The sequence below is a fragment of the Brassica napus genome, unplaced genomic scaffold (genome assembly GCF_020379485.1).
Source record: "Brassica napus cultivar Da-Ae unplaced genomic scaffold, Da-Ae ScsIHWf_299;HRSCAF=487, whole genome shotgun sequence".
Taxonomy (NCBI): Eukaryota; Viridiplantae; Streptophyta; class Magnoliopsida; order Brassicales; family Brassicaceae; genus Brassica; species Brassica napus.
In genome coordinates this window covers 1-12,372 of record NW_026016247.1, presented here as the reverse complement: position 1 = coordinate 12,372, position 12,372 = coordinate 1, and the positions used below count along the sequence as shown (strand labels likewise).

The 12,372-nt window shown below is 38.7% G+C and overlaps 1 protein-coding gene and 1 long non-coding RNA gene across 2 annotated transcripts; one reads left to right on the top strand and one right to left on the bottom strand.

Moving 5' to 3' along the window:
- Positions 1-5,152: 5,152 nt before the first annotated feature.
- On the top strand, positions 5,153-6,473 carry LOC125602815. The gene is made up of 2 exons (XR_007335055.1): positions 5,153-5,835; positions 5,930-6,473. It is a non-coding gene; the product is annotated as an uncharacterized LOC125602815 (long non-coding RNA).
- A 533-nt stretch (positions 6,474-7,006) lies between these two features.
- LOC125602822 (protein NRT1/ PTR FAMILY 2.8-like) lies at positions 7,007-9,769 on the bottom strand. The gene is made up of 2 exons (XM_048774232.1): positions 9,050-9,769; positions 7,007-8,010 (listed from the first exon to the last, which is right to left on the bottom strand). Exons 1-2 carry the CDS (start codon positions 9,592-9,594, stop codon positions 7,170-7,172), a joined length of 1,386 nt encoding a protein of 461 aa, XP_048630189.1. The 5' UTR covers positions 9,595-9,769; the 3' UTR covers positions 7,007-7,169.
- Positions 9,770-12,372: the final 2,603 nt, after the last annotated feature.

The window sequence follows — 12,372 nt, the reverse complement described above, 5'->3', positions numbered from 1 at the left end:
GACATGATTTCTCATTTTTTGCTTACTATTGGTTTCCTTGTCATGAGCAATGTATTCACTGTTTTTTTCACTTTCAAGGTCACTTAGCGCGAGTCACCTCATAAATTTTTAATTCTACCTTTTCTGTGGATTATTCATTCGTTCACTTTCAAGCTCACTTAGAACATGATTAACCTTGGTCTCTTAGCTTCGGCTAAGAAACGGTTCTTAACTTTTCTTAGATTTTAACTAAAAAAAAGCTAAGAACCGTCTAAGTCGTCTCTTAGTTGAAAAATGTAAAAAAAAAAAAATGTTAAATCATGACTGAACGGTGTATAGAAAATTGGCTAATTGGCTCTTAAAGATAGGTTCAACATCAGAAAATTTCGGCCTAACCCAGAGAATAATGATTCACGAGCACAGACTATGCAAACTTAGCTGTCATTTAATCTATACGCAAATGGTAATGGTATAATAGTTAGTCATATGAGTCATGACCAAATGATATTTTGAAGATTAAATATAATATTCATTTTAGTAGATAAATTTGGAAATATTTTCAAAACATGTAAAGTATATACAGTTATCAAATTTCTCACATGTTTTCAAATGTACAACTTTCTAATATGTGACAAAGCTTAAATTGTAATATTTAATTTGTAGTTCGCAAACTATTTACTTTTGAAAGTAACTGTTTAGAATATGCCTTTACTCAAATTGAAATTTTCGTTTTGGATGTACTTTATAGAATATTGAAGACCAGTGATATTTTCTTGAAATTCTTTGATGGAAATTTCTGGTTTTAAGAAGAAAAAAAAAACGCCAATATGTGTTTTACACTATGTTAACAAACATTAAGATTTTACATTTTATGTACATTGATTTTTATATATACATATAGGCTTCCAGATAGTGGAACTTGGATAGGTTGTAGATGTTTACTATCAAAATTCAAATCCGTAATAAACAAATGTGCTTAGACAATGTGGTATAACAAAATTAAAACCTAAACCTAAAATGGATCTATATTCAAAAGAAAAAAACATGCACAGCAAGCAGTTTTGGCCTTTGGGATTGGATTTCTTCACGTGACATATTTAACAAGTCTGCTTTTTTATTTTCTTTTAATGTGGAATCGCAAAATTTCACATTATCATACAAAAATACAGATAATTATTAGCAAGAAAAACAACAAAAAAGTTAATTAATTATCCTTAGGATTCAGATATCAGAGAAGATCAAACCCTTTCGATAAACACAAATAGGAATTCCCAAACAGCAGACAGGTTGGTACGATGTTCTCATATTTAAATGTTTAAGCAAAAGTGAACGGTTTCGATTAAAAAACTATCAAAGAAGTGCATCCGATGCTTACCAGGTGTCCACCGGTTTTACTCAAAATAGTGGTCCCGGTTAAAAGCCAATCGCACGTGGAACCGAGTGAGTTCTGTCCGGCCCGGTCTACAATAATATCGACTGGATCCACTTTATTTCCTTACTGTAATTTATCATAAAACATTTTCTACTTTTGGGTTATAGTCTTTTAGACCTACTGAAAAAATCATGATTCATTAGTTTCATTATCTATAAAATCCTCAGCGATACATCTTCTTCTCCGTTTCTTCTGGTTTGTGCTCCGGTGACCGGCGCGTGGTGGCTTCGTTAGCACCACCGCCGGTCATATCTGTTGTAGATTACCTTTTTTTAAAGCTGTTTGGTTTTTCATTTTATTTTTGGAGAGTTTTGGGGCTGATTTTCGGGATGAGTTACGATCAGGGTGAGCTATGCTGTTTTTCTATGGCTTTGGTCGACGTTTATGTCGATTTCGTGTCTCATCTGTGTAGTCTAGGCGATTGTGGCTGGGTCCGTTTGTAGCAGCACAAGTCGTGGTTTCAGATCTAGTTACGGTAGTTCATCGGTTTGTGACTCAGGCTCATTTTAGTCTTTCCCATCTTTCGTGTCTTTCGGGTGTGATATTGAAAGGTTTTGAATTTAAGGCGTCCTTGTTGGTGTTTAGTGTTTGTTTTCTGTATGGTTTCAACAACGATATGAGTGGTGGTGTGATGGTGGCGTGGTTGTGTGATGAGCAGAACATGTCTATCATTCTTTAGAAGTTGCAAGGTTCTTTGCACCTCTCCATCTCTCAGGCATGAAGGAGTCCTTCTCGCGGCCTTTTAATAAGTGTGATTTCCGGATTTGCTTCTGATTCTCTCTGTCTTCGGTGGCTTCGATGAAGCAGTATAATGAAGTTGAGATTTTAGGCTTTCCGATGAAGGTTCGCTTGAGGAGGAAGCTTTAGTTTCGGGTGTTTTGTCTCTTCTAGATTTGGAGTTTCTTGTTAGGCGTATTGGTTCTGGCTTAGTACCGTGAACTGATGGTTCAGGTATTTTTGGTCCGATGTTGTTATGTTGGACACTTCATCGCTTACTCTCTCTTGTGCTTGGTTGGTTCTTGGCAAGAGTGCCGGCTGTTCAATGATTGGACGACTTATTTCTATTATCCTTCACAAGGATTGTCTTCGGTTTCGGTTGTACGAGTGTAGTCTCCTCTAGTGTTTGTTGTAGTTGTTGTATTTGTTGCCCGTTGTTTGGGTTTGAGAATCCCGTTTGTTGGCTATGTTTCCGGGGATTGTAATGTGTTTCCGCCGGCTTCTGGATATCATTCTTGTATGTTCTCAGTTTCATCAATCAAATTCAGAGGGGAAAAAAAAGACAACATCACACTTTCAAAAATAACATCCAGATCTATATGAGCTCCACTCTCTCTCTTATCTCTCTCGTATCTTTCAAAGAGAGAGCGTTGAAATTTTGTTCGTCGGATCTATTCTGATTCAGACTCCCGATGGTTGGGCTTATGGCTCTGGAAAGCGGTGGATATTTTATCACCATCTTCGCCGGCTTATGGTGATACGCCCAAAACGGGAAGGATGGCTTTGGCCGAGTGTTTGATATGAACCAAGAAGGCGATGGCACTTCTGGAACTGGAATGGAATGAATGGATCGTCAAGAGATGCGGAATGACTCTTGATATACCACGATCTAAGGCTAACCACCTAAGAAACGATGAAGGTGTGTTGGCTAACCACCAAACGACACAAAGATGATTGGCTGACTACCAAATCAACAAGCCGGTTCAAACCGATGAACTAGCTAAGAACTCTCTCCCTCACTCAGAGAAAAGAAGAACCGAAAATAAACAACCAAAAATGAACTGATTTTATTCATCAAAGGAACTACATATTTATACTACTTGTAGTCAAAGAGAATTAAAGAGAATTGTGGGAAAACAAGGCATAGAAAATAGAAACATTGACTAGAATATTATTAATGAGTCAAAGACTCAGTCTTCCATGCAGATTAGTCACAGATGACCATTCGGTTCACGTTCTGGTCAAGGAAACCCTTCGGCTACTGTCCAGGTTCATCCGAACCAGATGGATGCACGGGGTAAAGATAAGGACGCTTGCGGGACTGTCCGGATGGTCCGCCAGATAAGAATGCATGTCCGTCTTTGGTTTCTTCACGACCCAAGCTAAGTCTGGCTCGACCGTGGGTTTTAGAATGTCGAGTTGGTCAGGGAAGACGGGCTGTGGTTCGGTCGGTTAGGTCGTGGTTCCAGCCGAAGCTCCAATCGGGAAGCACACGGGACGGCTCGGTCAGTCTGATCGGTACGGTCGGATGAACGAACCTCGGTCAAATTGTTCAGAACGTTCTGATCTCCATGCTGGTTGGCTCCAATGGACTGATCCACGAACCAGGGCACATCATTCCCTTCCTCTTCAAAAAGATTTGTCCTCAAATCAGAAACATTAAAAGGAAAATGATTATAAGCAAAAGAACCATAATCAGCACAATGCTCACCTTGAGTTTGGTCCGGTATTTGAATTGGCAAAGGCTCTTCCTTTTCTGGCTCGGTTTCAAGGTTCTCATTCTCCAAAGTCACCAATGGTTTTTGCTTTTGACACTTGTTAGCATAATGACCGATCCTATGGCATTTGAAGCACCTGGTGGAATGAGCTTTGCTTGTGGGTTTCACAGCTTTGCTTTTATCAAAAGAAATCTCATTAGTTTTCAAATCAGAATTTGAAAGATAAGAAGACTTACATTGCTGTTTTGGTGCCGAAGAAGTGTTGGTGTTTCCCTTCCTTTTGAGCTGTCGGATAGCATGAATTGCCTTATGCAACATCTTCTCCAAACTAGCATAAGTTTGAAGCTCGTTTTGATCAAGCACTACACGGTTGCTTCTCTTGGCTTTGGTGAAGGGACGATCACCACTTCTGACCCACTTCTCATCATTGGACTTGTTTTGTCTCTTCCTTTGTTTCTGCACAAAATCAAATTCATTAAAAGCAAACTGTCTCTTGTCGAAAATCAATTGCTTCTTTTCAACAACAGTTTTAAAAGGAAAGTAGACATCATCTTATAGTGGTTTTGATTTCTTGAGAAGTCCAAACATTCTGAAACACTTAACAAAGTTAGCAAATAAAAATCCTCACACTCTCAAAGTGTTTAGCTCACGATTTTTAGATGGTCACTCAGAGTTCTTTCACTGGTTCAAAGGATGATAGGCAATCAAAATTCAGCAATCAAAACCCAAAACAAACTTTTGTGAGAAAAAGAAAAGAGAAGGTAAGATGAAGAGATTTTTGATATGGATCCGCCTTAACTGTCCTAAGGCTGGATTTCTCTTCAACCAGCAGGGTTTCTCTTCCACCACTCCCCCTGGATTTCTCTTCAGAAGTGATTCACGCCAAAACTTTTTTTTTTTTTTTATCGATTTTTTATTTTTTTATTTTTTATAATAGGCGATCACAAGGGAGTAAAGGAACAGCCCGGATCCAAGAAATAAGAAAAGAAAAAACGTGGAGAGATGAGAAGATGAAAGATGAAAGAAAACAAACCAGCCAAAGTGGCTCTGATACCAAGTTGATACGCCCAAAACGGGAAGGATGGCTTTGGCCGGGTGTTTGATATGAACCGAGAAGGCGATGGCACTTCTGGAACTGGAATGGAATGAATGGATCGTCAAGAGATGCGGAATGACTCTTGATATACCACGATCTAAGGCTAACCACCTAAGAAACGATGAAGGTGTGTTGGCTAACCACCAAACGACACAAAAGATGATTGGCTGACCACCTAATCAACAAGCCGGTTCAAACCGATGAACTAGCTAAGAACTCCCTCTCTCACTCAGAGAAAAGAAGAACCGAAAATAAACAACCAAAAATGAACTGATTTTATTCATCAAAGGGACTACATATTTATACTACTTGTAGTCAAAGAGAATTAAAGAGAATTGTGGGAAAACAAGGCATAGAAAATAGAAACATTGACTAGAATATTATTAATGAGTCAAAGACTCAGTCTTCCATGCAGATTAGTCAAAGATGACCATTCGGTTCACGTTCTGGTCAAGGAAACCCTTCGGCTACTGTCCAGGTTCATCCGAACCAGATGGATGCACGGGGTAAAGATAAGGACGCTTGCGGGACTGTCCGGATGGTCCACCAGATAAGAATGCATGTCCGTCTTTGGTTTCTTCACGACCCAAGCTAAGTCTGGCTCGACCGTGGGTTTTAGAATGTCGAGTTGGTCGGGGAAGACGGGCTGTGGTTCGGTCGGTTAGGTCGTCTGGACGTGGTTCCAGCCGAAGCTCCAATCAGGACGCACGCGGGACGGCTCGGTCAGTCTGATCGGTACGGTCGGATGAACGAACCTCGGTCAAATTGTTCAGAACGTTCTGATCTCCATGCTGGTTGGCTCCAATGGACTGATCCACGAACCAGGGCAAATCATATGGTCTCCGGGAAGGGATGGCTTCCATAGCATCGTCGTTCGCCGGCTTCTCACTAGGGTAATCCGATTGGTTTCGATTTGCATTTTTGGTTTTTCTAGTCCAATCAACTCTTGATCTGAAGTTGTGATGTCTCTTTCCTCTCCTTGTTTAGGGTCGTAGCCATTTTCAAGCTTATTTGAATCATTAAAGATAGAGTTCGCTCATGCTGGAAAATTAGTTCTCGGATCGATTGAAGATGATTGATGTCTTTTTCAAAAGAGTAAATCTGCTAGTTAAGTTTTTCGACTTGAACTTCCTTGAAGGCCGCTTTGATTGGTCGGTTTTTCATTGGTTTGGCTTCTTCGTTGACCGAGCGCCGTCGCGCCTCTTCGCTGGCACCAGAGGAAGAAATACGGATCCACGTCTTGACGCGTGTACTTTTAACGCATGGCGTCGTACACGTGGTGGCGTCGTGTATCTTTATTTCCCAACGGGTTCTTTTCTTGTGGGCTTACAGCCGCAAGCTACTGTGTTACTGGGCTTTGTGTTCTGGGCCATTTAGTTTTATGTTGTTTATATTTTGAACCTTATGTTAGATCTTTTACGTTTAGCTGCACCTCTGTTTAGACCTTTTGTAATATATTGTGTTGGGTTTTGTCTGTCCCATTAATAAATTTACCAGTGAAAAAAAATAACATCATACTATATTCATCAAAGGCAACATAAATTCTTTTTTTTTATCTACAGTTATGATTATATGAAGTTTTGTTATGATTTTTCCATATGACATTAGTTGAGTCAAGTGCCATTATGCACGTAGCTTTACAAACACTGTGTGATATATTTACAACCAGTAATGTTTACAACGATGTAGTTTTCTCTTCGTTTGTAATAAATACTGCAAACGTATCTGCTTCTTAAAACCAAAATCAACATGCCCTGTTATTCCTTCTCTCCTTTGTCTCGCATGTACACATAACGCTAAATATCACGAATCATAATTAGAAGGTGGGTATATAGCAAAACAATAAGTCTGCTCTTAATTATACAGATGGCTATACATAAAACTTACTTTCTAAACAATAAGTCTAGCTATTACAAAGGCATATTAAATTGATTATTAGTACAATACTAGAGTTCAATAGAATTACTCAATCATTGATAAAAAAGTTAACAACAGAAAATTTTGAATAATATCATCAAAAAAGCAATGGAAACCAAACTTTACCGAATCTATAAACCAATAACATTAAAATCTCAAAACTGTAAAACTCTTTAAGACACCAAAAACCCTTTCAATACGTCAAAGGAAACAAGGCACGATACACATGAAATTGATTAAACAAAATAAAAACAAAAATGTAACCCTCTAAACTAGTAAAAGAAATAAGAAATAGTGATCGACCACTAGACTAAAAATCTCTATTATCCTTATCCTTCTCAGTGACAAACCTGGAAGCAAAGAACCTAAAATAGATCAGATTCACGACTTGAATGCCTCCTATTATGAAAAAATAGTTCTCGAGCCTGTTCTTGTTCAAGTCTTTATCACCTAACCACGAATGCCCTTCCTCACGTGTCACCTTATCAATCACATTAATAAGAAGCGTGCATATGTAACTCGCAACCGACGAGCTTAAAAAGAAGATAGCTCCAGCGACGGCTCTCATATGCTCAGGCATCTTAACCGTCAAAAACTCCATCAAAGCCACAGCTGAAAACGCTTCGGTTAAACCCGCAAGCACGAACTGAGGAAGCAACATCACTATCGAGACAGGAGACACGAACGAGCCGTTCTTTAGAGCAGACGCTCTTCTGTCCTTTTCCAAGAAACCCGCGACGATCATGCAAGCTATCCCCATAACGATACCTATCTGGATCCTTTGTTTCATCGTTAACCGTTGTTTACGTCCTGTGATTTGTCTAGCTATTGGTAGGATGACGCATTCGTATAGCGAGATCCAGATGGCGAGAGTGATCATTGAGACAAGATTCATCCATCCTGCTGGAACGTTGAAGTTATGTCCGAACGTTTTATCCATCTGAATGGCTTGTAGGATCCCGTAGATGTTCTGTTGATCGGTCAGCATGAAGCACGCGATTCCTGTGACCCAAACCGGTAAAACAGCGGTCACGCACTTGAGGTTCTTCACCTGCTGGAGACTGCATAGTCTCCAGTTGTTCTTCGTCTTACCTTCGTCGTTTAACTCGTTCGGATCAGTTATCACTGCTGCTTTGTCAAAAAATCCTAATCTGTCACACCAAAGCATCAAAAGAATATTGGCAGAATTTTTTTGCCAAAATATTAGCGGATTTTTGACATCTTTGATGTATTCTGCTAGTTTTTTTTCTTTTAAAATAGTGAAATTATATAATAAAAATATAGTTTACATATATTTTTTAAAAATACAGAGTCAAAATAGAGATTGTTATTTCTCTTCTTAATATAGAAGAAAAAATATATAAATCTCTATTTGAGAAAAAAGTGAAAAGTTGAAATATTTTTATTATAGATGCTATTATAAAGACAAAAATAACAATGATTTGGAGATGTTTTATAACAGCTTTGTGGTTGGCAAAAGGGTAATTCTCTCAAATAACATTTTTTAAGTTTTTGTCAAAAAAATAGTCAAAAAAATGATTAAAATAGTTTTTTTTTATTTTGAAATTTTTAATTTTGTTTTTAAAAAATTTGAAACCCTATCTCCAAAACTCTATCCCTTAACTCTAAACTCTAAGTTTATATTAGTTAACCCTAGGGTTTTGTGACAATCTATTGCGGACATGTGTTTTTGCAAATAGAAATTCCGTATGATAGTTATTTTTAAGTTTTTGTCACAAAAATAGTCCTCAATGAAAAAAAAACCAAAATAAGTTTTGTTAAAGGGTAAAAATGTATTTTTGTCACAATATCCTAGGTTAACTAATCTAGACTTAAAGTTTAAAGTTTTTGGGATAGAGTTTCAAATTTAAAAAATTAAATATAAATATTAAAATTTTTAAAATAAAAATGAGTTATTTTGGTCATTTTTTTTTTCTTGAGTGCTATTTTTATGATAAAAACTTAAAAATAGCTATTTGAGAGAATTGCCCATCTAGATATACTAAAAGCAGTGGAATGATCTGAGAAAACCATTTTAATAACCAGTTTACAAAATTATATATATTTCTTTAAAAAAGTGGTATTGAATATTATAAGTTTTTAGATTCAGCTGACAAATTTTTTTTAAAGATTCTATAACCATGTAAACGCAAAAACAAATAAAATGATTAAATGTACAAGACTACAAACCTTTGTCTGTTTTGTATCAAAGTGGTGGAGGATCCATCAGTGGAAGGGCCTAAGTAGAATGATACACCTTCTCCAGATTTTAGCTTACGTTTCTTAGAAGCCGCGGCAATAACCTTAACCATGTCTGCGAACACACTGCCCTTAGGCTTTTGACATATGTAAGTGTGTTGGCCGATGACAAAGGTGGTGACAGAGAGTGCAAGACAGGCCGTGGGGATCACGAAACCAATGACCCAACTAACGTTAGTCTGTATATATACGACCCCTGTCAATGCAATGACAAGAGCCACGGTGAAGGAGAAATACCACCAGTTAAAGAATGTTTCAAGCTGCGCTTTGCCCTTTTTAGTGCCTGTATCGAATTGATCTGCTCCAAATGCGATGTTGCATGGTCTGATTGCTCCTGCCCCGATGGCTAGTAAACCTAGACTAGAGAATAGAACCGCGAGCTGCCACTTCGTGGGTGGGTTTGAACAATTTGTTGGATCGTTGCAAGCCTCTGGTCTTAAACGCGGAATAGCCGCGGTTAGAGCCATTACTCCCATCCCCTATCAAGTGAAATTAAAAAGGATCAATCACTATTTGCCTCCACATTTACCATCAGCATTGGTCGTACATGAATCAAAACCATATGTAGTGTTACAAAAATCGGTATATATTGACCAGCAGATCTATCATAAACGAAACCATTTTTCTAAAACAATTTTTATTAAAATCAGAGCACTAAGAGCATAATTATCCGAGTCGCTTAGAGGGTTGCTTAGCGTAATTTTGATTAAAAAAATAAAAAAATTACACATTAAAGGGAAGAGGCGTCGCTTAATTAAGCGACAGAAGAAACGTCGCTTAAGGACACGCGTCAGACGTGTATTCTGCCTCTCTCTCTCATCGCGATCTCTCTCCAGAAGGCGATGAAAGTTGGTTTCGATTCCGAAACTTCGTGAGATTGATCTCTCCGATTCCGCCTCTCCTTCTTGATTTCTCTTCAACGATGACACAATCGGCGTCTCTTTTGGTGGCTCCGCCTCTCTTTCGTGATCTGTCCTCGACGAATCCGGCTCTCTTTCGTGATCTCTTCTCGATGATGAATCAGTCGATGTCTCTCTGGATTGCCCTCCTCGACGATTACAAGCCTATCATCTCTCTCTCGACGGTTCTCCTCGACATAGAATCACTCCTCGAAAGGTAAAGAAATGTTTTCTTTCTTTTCGTGTCCGAATCATTCAATGCATGCATGTCTTGCTTAAGAGGAGTGAAACAACGTTGGCTTGTGTCTGTTGATTCAGTGTCTTGTCTTTGGTTATATACTTCGGTTTCTTTGTGAGATTTTTGTGTCTGTTGATTCTGTCACTGTTGATACCGTGTCTTGTGTTCGGTTTGTGTCTGTTGATCATGTGTTTTGTGTTTGGTTATATAGTTCTGATTGTTTGTGTCTTTGGGAGATGGATGGATCGTTGAAGAGATATGAAGGTTCGTCAAACCAGAGAAGGAACCACAATTGCGACAGAGGTAAATCATATTTCTTTGATCTTTTAAATTGATTGAAAGTTTGATAAAAGAAAGCATTGTCTAGTTTGTTGTTCCTTTACGTTGGCATTGATGTTGATTTCGAATCTGGTTAGGTTCTGAATCGGGTCTGAATTGAATTGTTGGTAATAAATGGTGTGGTTAGCGTTACATTACGGTTGTTTAGGCAATAAATAGATGTCATTGGTAGATAGAAATGGATGGTGAAGTGTTATGAATGTGTTAGATAAATGTCAACTCATTTTGGTTGGGGCGAGCTCTTAAACTCAATGCTTTTGTCTCTCTTCAATCTCTATAAAACACATTTCTTTTTCTCTTCAATCTCATTGTCAAAAACACCGTATTTTTCTGTCTTTTCTTTATGTTTCTCTTGCTGTCTCTCTTTCTGTATCTCTTTTTGTCTCTCTTCTCTGTTGTCGTCGGATATGGATTCTCACCTATATTTGGCAAACTTTGTTGAGCTTCTTAATAGCCAACAAAATGTTGTCTTCGGTTTATCTGGAGATAGCGTCCAGCTATGTTCATTACCAGACCCTCTTATTGCCACTCAACCAACTGAAGCTTCAAGCCGTGGTGAGGAGACGCCTGCAGAGCGTAGAGAAAGGAGGAAATGGACGCATGTTGATGATGTTGTCCTCATCAGCTCCTGGCTCAACACAAGCAAGAACCCTATTGTGGGCAATGAGCAAAAATCTGGGGCATTTTGGAAGAGGATTGCTACCTACTTTGCAGCTAGTCCTAAGGTCGCAAGAAGTGATCACAGAGAGGCGGTCCACTGTAAGAAACGTTGGCACAAGATCAACGACCTTGTCAACAAGTTCTGTGGGGCTTATGAGGCTGCAAGTAGAGAGAAAAGTAGTGGGCAAAATGAGAATGATGTTCTCAAACTAGCCCATGAAATCTTCTTCAACAATCACAACAAGAAATTCAAACTTGAACACGCATGGAAGGAACTGCGCAATGACCAGAAATTGTGTGATCTTTACACTTCTAAAACTGATGGCAGCGCTAAGAGGAGGAAGCTTGATGATGGGGTAAAATTCAGCAACTTCTCACGCATCTGAAACCAGGACTTGTGAAGGCACCACTCGTCCACCGGGTGTTAAGGCTTCTAAGGGGAATGGTAAGCAACAGACTAAGGCAGAAGGGAAGGCTCTGGCAGAGTTTCAGAGCATGTGGAGCATTAAGAAGGAGGATTTGGCCATCAAAGAAAGACTCTCTAAGATGAAGCTACTAGATAGTCTACTTGCAAAACAAGAACCGCTAGCAGATTATGAAGAAGCTTTGAAGAAGAAGATTATCACCGAGTTGTTGTCTTAATTAGTTTAAGGAGTTCAAGTTCAAGTTCAAGTTCAAGTCTAAGTCGTTTCTTGTTGTTGTTAAGTTCAAGTCTAATGACTTCTCTGTTTTTGTTTCTTGTTGGTGTTAGGGTAACTTCTCTGTTTTTGTTCCTTGTGTTTCAAGTCTAATCAAAATGCTTGTGTTTCTTGTTGGTGTTATTGTCCTCATCACTTGTTTACTGTCTTTGTTATTGTTCTCATCGCGTGGCTTTGTTGTTTGGGTGTCACGGAGTAGTCTTGTTTGTCATTATTGTTCTGTTGTGTCACGGGCTGACTTTGTTGTTGTTCTTTCAGGTCAAAAAGGGAGTGCTCGAGTGGACTATTGGAAGTGAAGCTTTGTGTACTCTTGTGTCACGGACAAGAAGTGAAGCTGTGTGTCTTCATGTGTCCGGATACAAGTAGTGAAAGCTTTGTGTTCTTCTTGAGTAATTCACGGACCAAGATTGTAAACTTTAT